Source organism: Talaromyces proteolyticus, assembly GCF_021365285.1.
Source record: "Talaromyces proteolyticus strain PMI_201 chromosome Unknown BGW36scaffold_4, whole genome shotgun sequence".
NCBI lineage: Eukaryota > Fungi > Ascomycota > Eurotiomycetes > Eurotiales > Trichocomaceae > Talaromyces > Talaromyces proteolyticus.
In genome coordinates, this window is record NW_025764280.1 from 883290 (window position 1) to 902579 (window position 19290).

Sequence of the window (19290 nt, forward strand, 5' to 3'; positions counted from 1 at the left end):
ATTAAAGTAGATACATGTAAAAACGGAAAAGAAGAATCATTAATCATATCATTATCCACATAACCATAGTACGCCGGAAAGTCGCTTGCCCTGGGTATCTATATCCACTGCTCCAAAGATCCGACGAAAGAAAGGAGAAGAATATTCTGGTCACGTTTTGGTTTTTTTTTTGATATTTTTGCTGTGTTTACGTCTTGATGTGACTCGATACACGGTGTGGACTGCCGGCCTGTTCAATGAGTTCTCTCCCACGCGCCATCCACTGAACGAAGCCGTTCTCGGTGGTGTCGGCAGGGTAGTCGTCCCAGATCTCATTCTCGGTGTCGGCGTATCGTGACCATTTCCCCTTCAGGGCAGTGTCGGAGGCGGACCAGGATGGGAGTTTTGCGAGGACGTTGGTGTAGTATACGTAGAGGATCTGACATAAATGGTCGACGCGGTCAACATAGTGTTGCTGGCTGGGGTCAGGGTTGGCTCCACCATCGCCGAGACGGCGCCACCAGGAGACGCGCCAGCGCAGGGAGAGGAGGATGTGGCCCAGTTCCTCGAGGAATCGCATATGGGCGTCAGGGGTGATGCGCTTCCATTTGATGTTGTAAAAGTCGCGTTCTAGCTTGCGGAAGCCTTCGACCTCTAGCATACGGCAGACGATGCGGGATAGCTGGGCGGCGAGAAGGATGTCCTCGCGGTCTTCGGCGCTGCTAACATCCATGAGTTGCTCCTCAGACGAGCCGTCTAAGGAGACGAAGCTATATGAAGCGCGGCTGGGCATGTTGTTCCATTGTGAAAGAAGTTGCTAGTTCTAATTAGATGGAGTTCTGTGTAGAAGCTAGGATAACTCACGTAAACGTTATTCATCGGATCGCAGTCTTTGACGCAGCTGAGCCAGTTCTTGGACTTGTCCTTCGAGTCGATGATGCGGTGGTCAATGAACTCCAAGAACGTCGACTGTGAGTTGTCGCTATACTCGCTCAAGCCTTTCAAAAACTTGTACGTCTCTCCTAGATCGAGAACGTAAAGCGAGCCCCAGGATTGACTAGCGCGGATATTAAATTTACCGCGCCGTTCGCCTAAGAAGGCAACTAGCTTGTGCAAGTCGAATGCCGATGGAATCTCAATTCTAACTCGTTGATCCGTCCCGTTACGCGTTACATGGTTGATGGCTCGTTGAGCTGTAGACGTTAGTATGTGGTCTTAACCTGAATGCCTGAGTACTCACATATGTAGTTGCAAGTGCCGTATTCCACAATACTGGCAAAGCAAGCGCGTGCACAAGGCTGCTCGTGAAGAGTTGGTCGACAGGCATCGCAAGGAGCATTGCCATCGCACTGTACGATAATTAATTGAATGGAACCTCCAACTTAGAACTCTACATACCTTTCGTTTGTTCAGGCGGCATTGGACACAAGTGTCCTTGTTCTTTCGTCTCAATCCCGCATTGGCTCTGCCCACAGTACTGAGCGGACCCTTACGGCGAGCACCTCGCGGAGGAGATACAAAATCCTCCGACGATATGGCACCGCCTAGTCCATCCTCTTGAACAATCTGAAGGGGTAGAGGCTTGTGGATCTGCTCAATGCTCACAACCGAGCCACGCTGTTTCCGCCTGCGCGCGCCAGAGACAGGCTGCAACCCGAGAGTGTGGCGGGGCGGGAGGCTCTGGCTGTTTGCTTCCAGGGAAATGGGCGAAATATCCGACAAATCCTGACTTACCATGAACCCGCTCACTTTCGGAAATTCCGGCGATGCTGCCAAGCTGTTGTCCTGCGAGGTTGGCTCATCCCAGTCCACCACCTGTAGGTCATCTTTGGTGGCCGACTCTGATGTAATGGAGATATCGTTATTACCAATCGAATAGGCGTCCAAAGCAATCGAGCTGTTATCAGGCATAGACGGGCTGCTTGAACCATTCGAATGCTCAAGCTTCACAGGCTGAGAGCCATCGTAAGTGGACAAACCCTGCGACATGCGCGAGTATTCACCCGGAAATTTCGTCGAATGCGACATGTCCACACCGGCGAACCATTGTTGATCTAGTCCAGCGCTGTTCATCTGTACGCTATCTTTCTCAGATTGAGCGTCTAGTGGCGGCGAAATGGGCAACTGGTTTTGAGCGAACACATTCAGGTGGTTGACGCGATCGTTCCATCTGGAATTATTGTATGAAAACGACCGGCGCAGCTGTTGATAAGACGATAATGTATGGTGTTGTTGCTGATAGTCTTGGTACATGCCGCGCATTCCGAACTCGTTATCATCGACGATCACGGCATCGTTCGGATCGACAGTTTCCTTGCTGTAGGACGCCGCATCCAGAGGCATAGCTAGACCCATGTTGGTGGGCAGTTGGAACGAGTTCCAGCCATTGTCAGGGAGCGAGGTGTCGTCGGCAGCTTGGTATGTTCTCGGACTGAAAGTACCTCCAACGAAGCTCACTCGCTCGGAGAGGCCTGCAGAGCCACTAGCAAGCGGTCAGCACCAAAGCAGCATCCACATCAGAATTGGTGTCACACGAACCTGAAGTCGAGACTGGCGGAATCGATGACGGACTGGTCGAGGCTGTCGCGACTGGGAGGACCCTGCGCGGCGATTAACTCGAGCAGCTCGGCATCGCCTTCGTTGGAGTCCTGGTACGGATCTAGCTCAGGGAGATTGTCCAGAGTATGTTTGTCCCAGGCGAAATTGGGATTATGGGTGTTGGTGTTGGTGGTGAAGTCCCAGCTATCGAGGAAGTTGTTAGGGTCGAGGCCCGGAGCGGAGTCAGTGCTCGCGCGGTCCATCAGTTGGCAGCGTGAATCCGATCGAAGGGCAGGGGCTGAGGGGAATGTCGCGGTGGAAGAAGTCCCCACGACACAGGCGATGCTGCGTGCCTTTGTTCTGGGGTTCGTGGTCGGCGGGGTTGGCCAGGAGAGCGATGGTGTCTTGGAGAGGAATTGAAAAATCGTCGCCGTCGGCGAACCAAAGTCTGTATGTATCCTTGGTCTGACAAGCGGGGTGGGCGACCCCAGCGGCGCTCTAGTCAGCCTAGTTGCTGCTACTATTACGAGTACAGTAGGGTCGTGCAGCGATAGCAAAACAATGCGAGTAATAATAGTGATCGTATTATTCGATCAGTCTGACTGTGTTGACTTTTCTGACTGGGTCGCAGACGCTGGATCAGGTACCCGTACAACGCTTCTGTTTAACTTAGCATACCTCGACACGCCTCGTAAATCGGTTCGATATAAATAATTAAATTTACGAACGCTCTACGGACTCCGATCGTCGCGTTACACAGTCGCCCCCGTGTCTGGCAGATAGGCTCTCACTAATCCATTGATGGGCTGTTGAGGTTGCAAATTCGGTTGAATAATAAGAATCTGCATTGTCCCACTTTACATACGCATCCATTATTATTAGCATCCACGAGTAGACAAGCTGGCAGATTTCTTGATATTATTATATTTGTTATATTTATCGACTCTGCCCTACAATAAGAATAACAATAGAAGCTGATTATTCCTTGATCTGTTGATGCCAATTGGAGAATACTATCAGTATGGATTATATGGATGTATTGTGTATTGCATAGCGACTCTCCGGGCGGCTCCCATTGGCGGGCCGGAGTCGCCCGATGTCTCAACGTGACAATACCGTATCCTTTCCTACTCATAAGACGACAATCACAGCATCCCATTATTGAGGACGATGCGATGACTGCATGCCAAGTCGCATACTGAGCAGCCAAGAGCCTGGCAAGGCGATAGCAATAATACTGGCATCAACTGGCGGCAAACTCGGCGCAGATCAGGTGAGAATATACCTCGAGACGAATATTAGTAAGAAAAGAAAAGAAAAAGAAAAAGCGAACGTTGGTAATTGAAATACGGTAATTCTATGCTGTCACGCCTACTCCGCATATTAATCCTGGTTCACCGAGTAATACACATACGGCAGTCTCTGATTTCGCAGCCGACGCGAAGAATCAATATCAACCAACATGGACCACTCCTGGCCTCTGTCAGCCATTCTTATTGGCAATGATCAAGACTGGAGCAGCTGAAACCGCGGCAATTGCGCTCAATTGGTGTTCCGAGCTGCCCCTCCCCATTCTATTGCCGCGTCCGGTGAGATAGATAAATTGATATCATTTGATACATATTAAATAGCGCACTTGTGGTCTGCGTGCGGGTTGTCGGGCTGCTATTGTCTTTATATCAACATTACCATCAATGCTCAATTGACGTGCTTAATATCTGCTGCCTAGATTCGCAGTATTTAAGAAGCAGAAAGCTGGAATGGACTAGCTGCAAGCTGCTTACTGCGTAGTTAGCTACATAGCTCACAGCTCCCTGCCCCAACGACATCAACTCGCCTCGCTCGCCCAAGACTCTAGTCTCGTTTGATGATCATGCACATCCTTGTACGCTGCAAACTAACATTCAATAAACGATCCACTGCTGACTGCTACAGGTTGTAAACGACGATGGCCCGCCATCTCGCAAGCTCTCGCCGTATGTGCGCCCGCTGGTCGACGCCCTACAGGATGCAGGCCATCAAGTCTCCGTAGCCGTCCCAGCGCAATCACGCTCATGGATCGGAAAAGCGCACATCATCGGCGCCTCCCTGACAGCAACATACGTCCACCCAGACCTCTTCCTCGACGACGGAACCTGGACGGAATCGGCAGCCAAGAATCTGAACTTGACAACACCGCCGAAGACGCCTACCAGTTCAGAAGAGCATCTGCTCCCCGCCGAGCACGAGTGGGTCGTCGTCAGCAACGGCACCCCGGCCAGCTGTGCGCAACTAGGCATCTTTGAGCTCTTCCAAGACCGCGGCGTCATCGACCTAGTGATATCCGGGCCGAATCATGGTCGCAATGCATCGACGATTTACAACCTCTCGTCGGGGACGGTAGGCGGGGCGCTGGAGGCTGCGACGTGCGGGAAGAGGGGTATTGCGTTGTCGTTTGGCAGCAAGGAGGAGCAAGCACTGGATGTGATTCGCGCAGCCGCGCGGCTGTCAGCGCGCCTGATTGAGCATTTGTATCGGAACTGGGATGAGAGGGTGGAACTGTACAATTTGAATGTGCCGATGCGCGCGGATGTAGAATCTCGCGCCGTGCGGTATACGCGTGCCCTACCGAATGTTTGGTCAAAGGGGAGTTTGTATGCGGAGGTTGGCGCGGTGAATGGAGGTGGGAAGAACGGCGTGGCGTGTCGGCAGCGCCAGTTTCAGTGGTCCACGGAACTGTCTGATATCAAGCGCAGTTTGCAGGAGAGTGGCGAAGGGACTGATGCACGCACCGTACTAGATGGGTATACAAGGTATGTGTTCGGTTTAGTATATTGTTCTGCGGTTGCCAACTAACATGGTGCTAGTGTTACCCCCCTCCTGGCGAACTTCTGGCATCCTACCGGATTCAGCGGAGAATTGAAACTGGATAATTGAGACCGACATACTACATGCACATATGTTGGATGGATACATATGGAATGATTGATGACACTTTCTCTTTGTATCATACTGCCGCCAAATGATACCCCGGATAGAGACGACATTTAGATCGCCTTGGACATGGCTTAATGCAGTGAAATTATTCTAGACTAATAAAAGAAAGTCAGATATCAAAATCTGTAATGTTCATTGTACTGGCGTAGTCTGGTATCGATTATTTGACAAGGATAAGATTGGCAATAAATTATTCATTAGTAACATGGATGGGCAGAAAAGAGAGACGACTGAGAATCACAAGCAGAGTAACAAAATCAAAGCGCCCGTGCTGCTTCGCCAGCGCCACTTTCAACCGTCGTGGTTTGCTCGGCCCTCAGCTTTCCCTTTGCAATCCCTCCCTCGCCGACGCCCATGCGGCGCGCGACATATCTCTGTGCGACCACGCCAACCGCCAGACTCAGGGATTCTTCGATCCAGTCTGCCACCCACTCGCGCGGGTCAACCCCGCCGCTCTCGACAATCTCAGCGATCGCGTCAGGGACCACCACGCGGGGGATATTGTTGTGGTCGGCGTTGCCTTCATTATCCTTGGGTTCGACAGCTGGGACTGACGCATCGAGCCAGTCCACCCATTTCTGTGGGATTGCCTGTGAGATTGCGTGGAAGGCAATACCGTGTACCGGGTCGTGCAGGTAAACTGCAAAGAGAACCTCCTCATCGGCTTCCTCTGCCAATTCGACGACCCCTCCGGCTGGACTCTTTTCCGCAGTAGCCCCAGCTTGGAAAAGCTCCTTAGGCTTGGCCTGGCTGATCGCCTGGATAGCCAAGAAAATGTCACTGCTGCGAACGGGGTTGGAGTCGCTGAGTACTGCTGTGGCCTGTTTCGCGGCTTCCTCTACACCACCTCGAGAGGAGTAGTACTCTGTTGCGTAGGACTCGGCGCTAGCTCTCACCAGTTTCGTTCCCTCCACTGTGCCTTTGACTGCGGAGATGTTGCGAGGGTTTCCAGGGGTGACGGTGCGCCACCAGGGCCCATCATGCCAGCCAGCCGTGGAAACCTGGAAGCCGAATTCTGATCCTCGTCGCGGGGAGGATTCCTGTCCGCGTTGGATTACCAGTAGATCACCGCCCTCCACTTGTGCCATGACACGGGCAAACACCTCGTAGATTAGAGGGTCAAAACTAGGATATCCTGATAAATCATGTGTAATATGTATTTGCAATCTCTCATGTGAAGAAATCGGGGGCGCAAGAGTATGAATGAGCGACGTGAAGGTTGGTAGAGCAAGCGTTCTCAATTCGCCTCCTAGTCATTCGTCGTTAGCATTTACTGGTATAAATATATACTAGAGTATACTCACCAAAATCCCTTAGAGCTCCGACGTTCCCTTTTACCTGCTCGGCCCATTTTTGCGCTTCCTCGTTGTTCTGGATCTCTTTGACAGCGGCCTCGGCATGCTTCATTGCAGCAGATGCTGTTGCCGTTGCTGTCGATAAGATCCCTCCCCACCATCCACCGCCACCGCCAGCAGCAGTGCCCCTAGGAGCCTCCTGCGCAGCTGGGGGATTATTCGTCGCGGCTGATGATGTATTCTGTTGCCCCTCCTCTTCAACAGTAGCCGGATGAGGTGCACTCGCATCCTCCGACTTGCGATTCACGGCAGGCCTGTCTTCACTAGTCCGTCCTGACGAGGGTTTCGACCGACGAGCTTCGGTTGACACGCGTGGTGTCGTAGGGCGCTGGGATGCGAGTGTTTCCAGTTCGGCGAGAGGATCCTTCTGGGCATCTGTGACGTTGGCCTGCTTGTTGCTGTTGTTGTTGTCGGTGTTCTTGTTGGTGTCGATGCCAAGATCGTCGAATTGAGCGAGGAGCTCATCGCTCGTGGGCTTTGCGCTTTTGGGAGGCATGGCGGAGTGCCAGAGGTATTAGACACAGCGCGTGCAAGTTGAGGTCGAGCTGGCAGGCGGCAACTATGTTGATGACTAGTTATTGAGTATCGGCGTATCAGCGATCCCGTGCCAGCTCGGGTAGCTCCGCCTGAGTAAGCTTCTGCAAACATATATATAGAGTATATATCTGGAACATTAAATGCAATGATCAATTGCAGTTCTTCGACGGATATCCAGCAAAGCCGATGTTAGGGGGGAAAAAATAATAAAGGGATCTAAATGGTATAACATATTTCTATATATAAAAAGAAAAATAAATATAAAAAATAAATTTCCGATACCGGGAATCGAACCCGGGCCCTAGCGGTCCCTTAAATTTTAAGATGAAAACGCCATATCCTAACCTCTAGACGATATCGGATCAACTCTTGCTATGTCTCGGCTTATAGTAGTCTATACCCCTTATGTTTTATTTTTAGGAATACTCATTATCATATTTGATCCATTGATTTGGAGTAATTGAGATTACTAAAATAATCCTAGGTTTTAACAAAAATCATGATCCGGTTGACATCACATAATGAGTGAGTGACACTCAGTGAAGTCTATGTTATGGGTGGCGCAAGGAACTCGCTACGTTTGAACCTTTATAGTCTGTTATATATACTAATTTATGTACATATGTAGTTGAAAATGCTTTTAATTGAGGATAATTGAGCGCATCTGCCTTGGCAATCAGTTGTCAAAATGCTGTGCGAATATGGTACAATGAGTAATCAACTAAGGCTTGTCACTATAGTATGAATAAGCCGTACGTAAACAATACGGAAAAAAGTAGACCTAATATCTTGTATGCTCGTCATAATTACAACCGGTGCAATTCAAATTGATGCAAGTAAAAGAGAAATCATTGTCAGCTCAGCGCAACCAAAGAATTCGCTGTATCGCCAGCTCATTCATCCAGCCAATCAGAAACCCGCAAGTACAAAAATCTGACATGGACGCTGATGCCGCCAGCAAAATCTGCCGCACCGCGTCCACCCCCTCCATTTATTGCCATTAACCGTATTGCTAAACTATTCTGATCCGCCCAAAAACAAGATCGAGCAGGCTTCCAGGCATCGCCATGCGCAGCAACCGGGACAGGGCGGCAGATGTCGTTTGCAAGGCCTGATTTAGAGTAGAAGACAGAGGAGCCAGCGGCAAAGAGTGCCAAGCCCGGTGGGGCCCACGCTTGCTACGGCAGTCTCCATTGGTCGCTCTATACCTGAAGGGCCCGAAGCGGCATAGCGGGCGACTGCTGGTCTTCTGCCAGTCGATCGCCCGTTTGGATAAGTCGCTTCTCTTTTACCTCATCTGTCTGTCGGCCTTCTGTTTTTGCCTTCTGGCTGCATCCTGTCCTCGTCGATGCATCAGAGTGTCCCTTCCCTGAGCTCACCTAATCCCCTTCCAACTCTATTTACCGCCTTCGTGCGCGGATCATGGGGCTTGTCGCTGTCCCGTCGTGACTGTCCCTGTTATTGTTCTGACTATAAAGCCAGAATTCTCTTCCTTCGATCACCCCCAGACTCCCCTTGCAGATAATCGCGATCGTCTCTGCTGACTTTGACGAGACACACTCTACTTTTATTACTTTTTGATCCTTCTTGATTGATTTTTGTCTTCGTCGACGATCTTCTGTGACATCTCTCTCCTGAGAGTCTGAGATCGTCACTACTAAATTACTACTGCCCAGCTTTTCTCTCGACAATCCCTTCACATCACCCATCTCATATCTTGTCTTACGCCACGATCTCTGCAGCTTACAGTCCTTGACGGACCTGCCTTGAAACCTAACTTAATTTTTTTTATTTCTTTACATCTCCGCATCTGCGATTGAAAGGTACGTTGTTGCATCATCTCGCGTGTCTGGTCCCGTTTTGTCTTTTTTTAGTCCCACACGAGCAACCTACCGCGCTCTGTCTGTCAGCACCAGTCTGCTCCTGCAAATGTTTTTAATATGCATCAAACACCCATGTCTACATTTCTCCTGTATCGATGACCCTCACCCTACCCTGCCCGGATCGATGGACTCGCTCGATCTTGCATCGTTTGTGTTTGTTAAGCCTGCCGAGTCTTCGCCTGGATCCGGGTGCCTCGCTCTCATTGGCTGCTGGCCTGCCCCGACCCAGTTTATCTACTAGTGCGTCTCTTGTTAACATCAGATTACAGATCCCAGGATTCCTGGCGCAACAACGTGCGACTGGTGGCATCAGCCGCCCTGAATCCGGCAATTGATTAGTGCGCTGCTTGCGCTCGTTAATTTGTCGGCTTATCCCTGAGATCACAGCTGCTTCTGCGATGTCTCCTGCAATGTCGCCTGTTATGTCGCCAGTCATCAACGACGATGAACCGCTGTCTCCGCGTTGGGCCAATGAGCGCAAGCTGTCAGCCGTCTTCAAACGTCACTACTCCGAACCCCTGCAGCAAGACGAAAAGCCTATCAATGCCATTTCAGTTGAGGCTTCACTGTCGCCTCCGCCATCTGAAAACCAGCCACTAAAGTGCTTGTGGTGCTCTGAACATTTTGAGACGCCCGAAAATGGTGTCAATTCTGCGCATGATGCATTGGACAAGCACCTTGCTTCCGCACATCCCCAGATCACCAATCTATCATCATTTGATGGAGTCAATGATGATGTTGTGGATGAAGCAATCGAAGCTGATGACGAAGTCAACGACAATGAAAGCACACCCGACCCAAAAAATTCCATTTTCCCTACCGCCACCACAACCGATGTTGATGAGCTCACTCCAGAAGCTGATAGTCGCATCTCTGAGACTATCCTCGAGACCGATGCTACTATGGCTACTCAAAGTAAACTCCATGGTATCTCTCGCCAGCAAGCCCATGCCTTGACAGAGCGTCGTCTTGCTTCTTACTGGAACATACACGACGCATGTAAATTCAGTAAAGACTACGATGACGAAGTCGCAAACCTAGAACAAATGTGGTATCATATCTACCATACTCAATCAAAAGCTGCAAATAAGAATGGCGCGAACAATATACCACCTCGTCCCAATCCCTACTTGGACAGCAAAACTGAGAAGGGAGAATTCTTGAAAATTACCCCCGTTGAAGACTACATGGGATCGCTTAGGAATTTTGAGGCAATGTCTACCGATGAACTTCACACTGTGGCTGCCAACGTCGCTCATGCGCTCAAGGCGTGGCAAGATGAATGGATTGCTATCGACGAGCTCGGCAAGAGGGCTAACGGACGGACTACGAAAAAGTCGGCGAACCCACGCGCACCTGAAGCTCCTGAGGTCTTTCGAGACAAAAAAGAGGCCCAACTATATGGGTATAAGTATGATCCTACCATTCACGACCCTAAGAAGCAGGACCCAAAGAGGGATTCTCTATTCAGATGTCAGGACCCGTTTACACAAGGCGGCTTCAGACCTACAGCCGCACAGCTGCGTAAAATGCAAGTCGAGGCTGGCAAACAGAACCCAAATCCCGACGGATTCAAACCCATGCACAAATTTGGGCAGGAATTCGTTCCTCGATTTCAAGATCCGCCGGCGAATCCTTTTGATGGTGGGATGTCCACAAACAGAAAACGCAAAGTTCCTCAGAGTGAGGTTGCCGCGCTCAAGCAAATGAGTGGAAATGATAGCGCTACACCCGCAATTGAGTCCGACATTGAAGGGCGACGTCTTAAACGTGTCACACGGTCTATCGCGGTCAAAGCCATTGACTCTCCTCAAGTGAAAACTGCCCCACCGAGTCCAGGACCACGAGGTCGAGGTCGCGGTGGGCGACCTGCCCGAGGTCGTGGCGGCATCTCCAGAGCCTCGTATGCCATCCAGAACAACGCACATATCACCTCTCCAGGTACTTCTGTGGATTTCCAACCTGGAGACATCATACCTAAGCATTTGGAGGCCAGCTCTACTCCTTCACGTGCTAATACTATGACGCCTCCATTTGAAACCCCAACGCCCAGTCAACACTTGCAGGCTGGTGGCCTTGGACCAGCAGCCATAGCTCCAGCTCCGAAACCCGCTCTGGCTCCGGCAACTCCTGGGGCACCTCCAGCAATGGCAGCTCTTCCCCCGAACCTCGTTCAGCCTGGCGAGGTCGTGGATACTGATGAACTGAACCGGCGCAAGCTGCTCGCGAAATCTAAGAATCCACGCAGAACTCAAGCTATGTTGGATCACTGGAAGCGCTTCAATAAGGAGGGGCGTACCCGCAACCCGAAGCGGACGAAGGCTCAAATTGAGGCAGACAGGCGTGCAGAAGCGGAACGTAAGAGTACCGAACCTCCGAGAGACGTACCCAAACCTCGCAAGCGGAAATCCGCAAGCAACATGAGCACCAACGGCCCAGTTTCCAAACAACCCAGGACAAACACGTCTGCGGTGCCAACACTGTCAATTCACCCGGCACCCATTCAGCCAGCAGTTGCTCCTGCACAGTCTACCGGTCCAGCCTCATCAACCATGAACCTTCCAAGCTTCCCGCCGTCTGCTGCGCCGCCTACGCCACAGTCTCCTCAGCGAATTCATCTTTCTCAACCTTCCCAACCTTCAGCTTCTCAACCGCCCCTGCCGGGGTTATCTCTTCCACCGGTCCACTCAGCTTTCGATAGAAACATGAACCACCCTTCTTGGAATGTCCCACCATCAGGCTACTTTCCTTATTCCCGTGGTCTTGGATTTCCTCCTCCATATCAGTTTCCGCCTAGACTACCACACCATCGCCACGAGCCTGCTCCTCCACCCGAGCCCGTACATTTGAAGCCGACATATCCATATGAACCTCCTCGTATGCCTCCGCATACTCAGAACGGGCCACATATACCACAACCTCAGACCGAGAGACGCTAGTATGAAGTGACTGCTGCGCTCGAGTTGGTCTTTGAGTCTGCAGAGGCTGTTCGAAGCCTTGAATGAGAACTCTAATACCCCTGTAACATCATTTATTGTGATTCCTGGATTATCCTGGATTTTGCTTCTTTCTTTTGTTCTTGGGCCTGTACTATTATTATCCATTCCTTTTCTGTCATGATATCTAATGAGCGTTCCGGTACCTTGTCCATTTGATTGAGTGCATAGGAGTTGATATGGCTGCTTGGTTTACATTTCATATTTTATTTCGTTGGGTATGATTGCTCTTGGAAACAAGCCTAGAAGCCGCATTATGGATCAACAATTCCAAGTTGACTCGATCTCGCCTTAATAGGAGCCTTGTCCTTGGATTGTATCATCCGTTGAGTGCACTTTAACTCAGCCCTATTGTATTCACGTCGACTGACTTCGGTGTATGTCCGTGGAAAGAGCATTGCATCTGAGTATTAGGCTTATTGAGTCTTCCTTTCACTGGTGTCGACTGACTTCGGTGCATGTCCGCAGTGATGGGTTTTCATCCTTTCTTGTACATTACATCTCAGAGTTTATTGTCATGTATTGGTGATGGCATTGGTCGTGGATACGCTATATCCTACATCAAAGCCACGTTTGTTCTGTCCCTTTTTTTCCCCTTCACTACGAAAGCTTGACTTTTTGAGACTTCATCATCAGAAGCTGCATCTATTTTGATGTAATTAAACGTTACTGGTGCATCCATCTAACAAGCCCAGATTGGATGCTCCTGATGAATCGACCATATTTTCACATACATTCTAGATTCTTCTAAAATACTACGAATTTTTCATATTTCATATTCTTCTTTTACCAAATATCAAGTCCATGGGGTCGTGCTTGGTGGGAAGCTGGCTTTGCGGAGCACGTGATAGGCGGTGAGAATTTTGTATTGTTTTATGGCAATCCAGATCCCGCCGAACATGATCCACACGATCCACATAATCAACGACAGTAATGATTACTCCCAAAAAACCATGACGCAACCTTCAGGACGATCTACATGTCTCAAGGGTGATGTGTCCCTGCTGTGGGATCATGACCCTAGGATAGGCATTTATCAAAGAATTGTCTTACTTACTGTATCTGATTGCAAGATGACATGATTATCAAAAGTAAATTTGGTGGCCTCTTATCAATTCTATGGTTATGAAGTAATAAATTACCAGAGCCTCAAAACTTTACTGACGATGGTGACATATTGAAAATTTATGACGAAAAGGATGACACTATTCCCAGCTCACCAACGACAGGGTCAATCTCACCTCGTACGACCGTACAAAAACTTCGTCGTTATATCAATAAAATCGATGCTCGATGGAGAGTATAAAGGATATTTTGGACGAATAGAGCCCGGGTCTTGCATGCCGTATAAAAACGATTAATCAAGGAAGCCTCACTCTGGCTGAAGTAGGCGATATGCACCGTGACTTTGCAAGGATTCACAACACCAATGACTGCAAAAGTCAGCCAAAAACAAAGCGTCAGGTTAAGGCCGTTGGTTCGCTATACGTACGAGATGCGAATCGCCTCATAAAACACCGTCATGATGGAGATTTATTGAGAATAGCAAAGACGCGCATACTTGGTGAGTCGGAGCCGGAGCAAGAACCAGCTATTCACATTACACGATCCTTCGTCCACGTCCAAATATTCAATCCGATCTTCGTCCCAGACAAAACTGGCATACCAGCATGGAGCGTCTCTGGCCACACTGTCCCATCAGCTTGGATGTTCTCCCAGAACAAAGCATTGCCAGCAATCGGCTTGAAAGTGACCCCTTCCTGATCGGATTCACAGTCGATGTATTGACACCAGCGCTTATCTTCCGGTATACGCAAGTAGGGGAAATGTGTTCCACCTCCAGTGCAGTTGGCGTGCAAGAACACATTCAGGGTACTCTTCCGATCTTTTTTGAATCCTTCTCCGAAAGAATCATAGTGATGCCTGAAGAATCCATTCTCCTGGTATCGCTGCATTGATAGGGCTTCAACCGTCATACCGGGTTCCCAATGTTGATTAACACGCGCTCGTTGCTCGATGCAACGAACAACATGATCTCTCTCAGGAATGGCTGTGTGAGATTTCCTGGAAGTAGTGTCGATCTGCGTGTTACCTGATCCGTAGACGTAGGCAGGAGTGAACATTTGCTGGCTGGTTATATGATAAGAAACGGCCTTTGTTGAATGGGGAGGGCAAAGACAAACCTGTTCTGAATCAGATGCTGGGCCTCCTCGTCGCTGACAAAGGATGCCACGTATACGACTGGTGGTGTCTCACTGAAAATGTAGGATTGAAAGGGCTGGAAAGGGCACTGCAATGATGTCTCTGTCTCCGGTTCTATGAAGATCATTGATGCAGTAGGGTCCTCGACAGTGGTGTCGAAGTTGGGCTCAAACTCTACAGATGGAGATAATTTACCAATGCCCAAGTTCTGGGCGGCCAGCTGCTGGCCGAGAGCAAAAGGAAAGAAAATGTGAGACTGACGCATGACTAGAGTATAATACTTGGGGATGAGGGCTCTAGTAAAGAGCATGCCTTTCAAGAATTGGGCATTGAAGGATTAAATGATAGTAGGCATCCGTCTTATGATGTCCCTAAAAGGTTGAGTGCCCCTTGATCCCCAAGACCTGTACATCCGCTGAGGTATCACAAACCAAACTACAATGTGGATCTGTGACCTGTTAATGCATCTGCGGGTCGCGAGGTGCATAGTAGGGCTTGCAGACGACCAGGTCTATTTTGACTAGAGCAGATACCTCTCTCTGTATGACGCCAGGAGACTCTGCGGATTGTTTTCGTGCTGACTAGGACAAAATTTGGCAAGCATCTGTGGGGGGTTCTCGATACACTCCGATGTTTAGCTACTTCAGTTACCAAGTACTCACGAGTACTGCACTAAATAGCCCAATGCTGATCCGACCCACGGTCTTGTAAATAATAGCGTGTAAATCAATGAATGATTAATTACACGAGGATACGCATCGAAGCTTCAAAGTCAATGATTCAAACGTGAGCTACATAGGCGATGAATTCACGAGACAGCGAGTATGTCAAAATATTTGTCACTAAGCATTTTGGGAATAGGTTCAAAACACCCAAAATGATATTCAATAGCGCCAAAACACTACGCCAAATACTGACATTAATTACTCAATTTTCATCACCTCGCCACTGATGGCAAATATTAGTGTAAATTCGCATATAAATACGTCTAGATAATTGAGTTCGTTGCAACTCAGGTTTGGATCTCAATCCAATCGAATTTGCCACGTAACTCAATTGTTCTGACACAAAAAGTCCGTACCATTGAAGCATTCATCGGTGCAACCATGCTAGCCAGACCATCCCGCTCATATTATGATAATCAGTTATAGAAAAACGTCGGACATTCTCAATTCAAGTTGCCTAATTATTTTTATGCATTTAATGACTGCGTCTAAGAGAGCGTAGAAAAAGTCGAGGCTAAAAACAGACATCTGACAGTATATGGCAACTTTGACGGCTTCATAAGCCCATTGTCCTGAAATGAACAGCCTCTTTCCCAAAGTGAGCGGCAGGTAGCTCAGAGAAAACTACTTCCACGTACACGAGGAAATTTAGCATTGGATATTAACACCAGGCTGACCGCAAACGGCGGGAGCACAACCGTAAGGAGAACCATCCCCACGGAACAAGGGGTCGGTGCCGGGAAAAGCACTGTTGCAAGCAGCTTGGGCTTGGGCAACAACACTGGGACTAATCGCAGGCACTGGAGCCGGGGCAGGGGCTGGAGCTGGAGCTGGAGCAGGAGCTGGAGCTGGAGCAGGAGCCGGGGCTGGAGCAGGCTGGGGAATCGGGATGGGTATAGGAATCCAGGGACGCTGCGCACTGGCGAAGCTCGCGAGGCACAGGCATGCGAGAGATATAATGGCAACCATGGTGGATGGGTGGTATTAGAGTCTAGAGTATCCGGTTAGTTTAAGTAATAAGTAGGAGTTGTCGCGAGTCTCTTACTTGGCGAACGTAGAGGATCCTGTCAGCTCCAGAGATGAATGTGTTTGGTGAGTCTCTGGCAAGAAAGATGTGTGCACTTATATAAGTTTTGGCAGTATGAACTGGCCGGTTATTACGATGGTTCCTGCCCCTGCAGCTAGTAGTCTTGGGGACGGTCACCCTCTTCTGAAATTGTGTCATAAGACTGAAATAATACTGCATGAAGCAAGGAGAAATTTGCTCATATTATGTTTATTATTCATTAGTCTACGGAGTATGTTTATCTTCGACTAAGGCCGCGATGTCGGATACTCGATTGCATTCCTCAATTACGCATAAAAAGGCAAAATTAATGGATGCCAGGGAGGCACACGACGAACGCTGATTAGCAGTCTCTGGATTTCGAGCTATAGGGAATAGAAACGGATTCAAGTTCGGCATCATTCTGTTACTCCTAAAGGAAAAATTCGGCCATGGCTGCATTACGCTGCATACATCGTAAGTTACTTAATGTTGATCTTGGACTTCTTGGGTTGAAGATCTGGCTGCACCACATAGGTGTGCAATAGTCCTTCTTGCTGATCCTGGCGCCAGATCGATCTGTTACCGAGACAGAAACAGTGGTTTGCGATGGGCTCCATATTACATGCAGACAAGGCTACCGAACTGTTCAAGCCAGACATTCAGCTCAGCCCGTGTCCTCACGAGATCCCGTCTCATGTAAGGTCTAATTGACTTGCGTATGGAGCTCCATTCATCACACCTCACGTTCATACCAAAATTGCCCAGTCCGAGAAAGATCACCGATATTATTGACCAGACGGCTTGAGACACACAGGTGCTCCACCAGAGAAGGGATATATGTCGGATGCACTAAACGTATCATATTCAGGAAAGACGGTGAGCGCAACGCGTATGTGAAGATTATTGACTGTAATGCGCACTCGAACGCATGTTCTCTGGGACCATATAAAGTCATGTAAATGTCTTCGCTGGTGCTGCTCATTAGTCCTTTGTACCTCTCTCATTTCTCCCGTTAGCCACACTACCAACATGGGTCCTCCTGACAATAGTTTCTTTTCCTTCCTTACGTTCCTCTTGTTTACTCGGGGAGTGTTTTCACAAAACCAGCCTGTCTTCCCCCAACCCGGTTTTGGCCAACAGCCACTTTTTCCACAACCAGGCTCTGCTCTGGTGCCGGTGTTCCCTCAGCCCGGTACTGGACAGCCTACTGGTGGCCAGCCGGTGTTCCCTCAACCCGGTACTGGACAGCCTACTGGTGGTCAGCCAGTGTTCCCTCAGCCCGGTACTGGTGGCCAGCCTACTGGTGGCCAGCCAGTGTTCCCTCAACCTGGTACTGGACAGCCTACTGGTGGTCAGCCAGTATTCCCTCAACCCGGTACTGGACAGCCTACTGGTGGTCAGCCAGTGTTCCCTCAACCCGGTACTGGACAGCCTACTGGTGGTCAGTCATTGTTCCCTCAACCCGGTACTGGACAGCCTACTGGTGGCCAGCCAGTGTTCCCTCAACCCGGTGCTGGACAGCCTGTTACTCCGCAGCCCGCCGATCCCCAGTATACGTCACTGCCCACATGTCCAGATGGTCATGATCTGATTTATCCAGCCCCTGACGGTGCCTTTTTCAAGTTACAATGCAACTACCATGGTTGGCATGGTACTCTCCAGCAAACGACGGCAAACAGCTACCATGAATGTATTGACACATGCAGCGGAACCGATGGTTGTCTTGCCATAAACTGGGACACCCCCAACGGCAATGGCTGTTATCTTATGACATCCGACCAGCCTGGAAACGTCCCTTGTCCCAACCACGACTTCGCGTACGCTGTGGCTCCACCTACTATCCCTCAACAAGTTGACCTTACGCCCCGATGTACCGTGGAATGCCCTGGAGCAGATCACCGCCAGTACACTCGCTCCGGCGTGGTCTTCAAGATGAATTGTGGCAAGCGTCATGGTGCGGAGTACTTGGATACCCAGGACAAGAACTCGCTCAAAGAGTGTATGGATGCCTGTGCTGAATTGACTCCTTGCCACAGTGTCGACTATCACGCACGTTCCAAGAAGTGCTATCTCTCCAACCACCAGGGTGAGCCCACTATTGATGCTCCGGGATTCGACAGTGCCTACAGCATCGGATGTGATGGTGCTTGCAATGACAAGTGTTGCTCTGATCCCAGCGCATAAAGCACAGAAAGGGCTTGGGCCGCAAAATAATATAGTCAAGGAGCAAAGAGTTGTGACGACGAGTTAGCTTGATGTTTCTGGGCATATTCCTGAGAAGCATATATCGGCGCTAGTTGATCCGCAAGTAGGCGTCAAATACATTATGTCTATTTCGACCGTCAGCCGAATTTCAGAGTTGCATTTTTTTTCCCTTTATGTTAAATGGGTTTTAGGAAGCCTTCTCATAGTGTGATAGTTAGATAGTACGAATATCTTGATCCTAATCAATTAATCAAGACTCGAAGCAATCACTTCAGATCCGACGCGCACATCGTGCGTTGTACATGGAGCATCTACGTTGGTCATATTAAAATTCCTTTGACCTACATGTAGGACGTGGTGGCACACAAGTCCAGGGACTTTGCATACAATACCGATGTCAACGCTCAAGGTGGATTCAATGGCAATGCTCTCCAGGTTCCTTCTAGAAGAGGACATATTGACATTGTGCAATTCCTACGAGAGAAAGGAGCCGATGTCAATGCTCAAGGCGGAGAATATGGCAATGCTGGCTGCCGGTGAGGTGCGTGACAAGACGACGTACGGGCGCACCTTGCCCGACGCGGGAATTCACAGGTTCTCGTTTTACTTAAAAGATAAGTATTTGTTCCCTTTAAAAATATATTATTAATTTTTATTAATTTAAATAGCTTTATAATCTTATTAATAGTGATTTTTTATAAATCAATTCAATTATAACTGATTTTTATAATATAATATAATCTCGATAAATGCTTTTAGCTTTTAAAATGATACTAAGAATATCTTTTATTAGATTTAGCACATTTTTTAGTATTTATATATAGAATAAATAAGTTTAGAATTATT

General features: G+C 49.1%; 8 protein-coding genes and 1 non-coding gene across 9 annotated transcripts; 4 read left to right on the plus strand and 5 right to left on the minus strand.

Moving 5' to 3' along the window:
* Window positions 1-187: 187 nt before the first annotated feature.
* Window positions 188-2780, minus strand: BGW36DRAFT_395505 (uncharacterized protein; the record flags this gene model as incomplete). The annotated part of the gene is made up of 5 exons (XM_046218050.1): window positions 188-796; window positions 844-1172; window positions 1220-1328; window positions 1378-2461; window positions 2518-2780. 5 exons carry the CDS (start codon window positions 2778-2780, stop codon window positions 188-190), a joined length of 2394 nt encoding a protein of 797 aa, XP_046074108.1.
* Window positions 2781-4390: 1610 nt separating this feature from the next.
* BGW36DRAFT_357064 (putative acid phosphatase) lies at window positions 4391-5433 on the plus strand (the record flags this gene model as incomplete). The annotated part of the gene is made up of 3 exons (XM_046213842.1): window positions 4391-4402; window positions 4453-5309; window positions 5364-5433. 3 exons carry the CDS (start codon window positions 4391-4393, stop codon window positions 5431-5433), a joined length of 939 nt encoding a protein of 312 aa, XP_046074109.1.
* Window positions 5434-5603: 170 nt separating this feature from the next.
* Window positions 5604-7596, minus strand: BGW36DRAFT_316257 (maintenance of telomere capping protein 1). The gene is made up of 2 exons (XM_046212557.1): window positions 6798-7596; window positions 5604-6742 (listed from the first exon to the last, which is right to left on the minus strand). The coding sequence occupies exons 1-2, from the start codon at window positions 7342-7344 to the stop codon at window positions 5751-5753; spliced, it is 1539 nt and encodes a 512-aa protein (XP_046074110.1). The 5' UTR covers window positions 7345-7596; the 3' UTR covers window positions 5604-5750.
* Window positions 7597-7658: 62 nt separating this feature from the next.
* Window positions 7659-7747, minus strand: BGW36DRAFT_t25. Its single transcript has one exon. It is a non-coding gene; the product is annotated as a tRNA-Glu (tRNA).
* A 1919-nt stretch (window positions 7748-9666) lies between these two features.
* BGW36DRAFT_357066 (uncharacterized protein) lies at window positions 9667-12207 on the plus strand (the record flags this gene model as incomplete). Its single annotated transcript, XM_046213843.1, has 1 exon — window positions 9667-12207. One exon carries the CDS (start codon window positions 9667-9669, stop codon window positions 12205-12207), a length of 2541 nt encoding a protein of 846 aa, XP_046074111.1.
* A 979-nt stretch (window positions 12208-13186) lies between these two features.
* On the plus strand, window positions 13187-13857 carry BGW36DRAFT_446941 (uncharacterized protein; the record flags this gene model as incomplete). Its single annotated transcript, XM_046221714.1, has 2 exons — window positions 13187-13355; window positions 13410-13857. A coding segment is annotated over exon 2 (198 nt), but the record flags the coding sequence as incomplete, so codon positions are not given.
* A 2-nt stretch (window positions 13858-13859) lies between these two features.
* On the minus strand, window positions 13860-14593 carry BGW36DRAFT_292142 (oxidoreductase; the record flags this gene model as incomplete). Its single annotated transcript, XM_046210891.1, has 2 exons — window positions 13860-14394; window positions 14448-14593. 2 exons carry the CDS (start codon window positions 14591-14593, stop codon window positions 13860-13862), a joined length of 681 nt encoding a protein of 226 aa, XP_046074113.1.
* A 1032-nt stretch (window positions 14594-15625) lies between these two features.
* Window positions 15626-16260, minus strand: BGW36DRAFT_459587 (uncharacterized protein). The gene is made up of 2 exons (XM_046222052.1): window positions 16237-16260; window positions 15626-16182 (listed from the first exon to the last, which is right to left on the minus strand). The coding sequence occupies exon 2, from the start codon at window positions 16158-16160 to the stop codon at window positions 15840-15842; it is 321 nt and encodes a 106-aa protein (XP_046074114.1). The 5' UTR covers window positions 16161-16182; window positions 16237-16260; the 3' UTR covers window positions 15626-15839.
* Window positions 16261-17268: 1008 nt separating this feature from the next.
* BGW36DRAFT_357069 (uncharacterized protein) lies at window positions 17269-18423 on the plus strand (the record flags this gene model as incomplete). Its single annotated transcript, XM_046213844.1, has 1 exon — window positions 17269-18423. One exon carries the CDS (start codon window positions 17269-17271, stop codon window positions 18421-18423), a length of 1155 nt encoding a protein of 384 aa, XP_046074115.1.
* Between the last annotated feature and the right edge of the window lie 867 nt (window positions 18424-19290).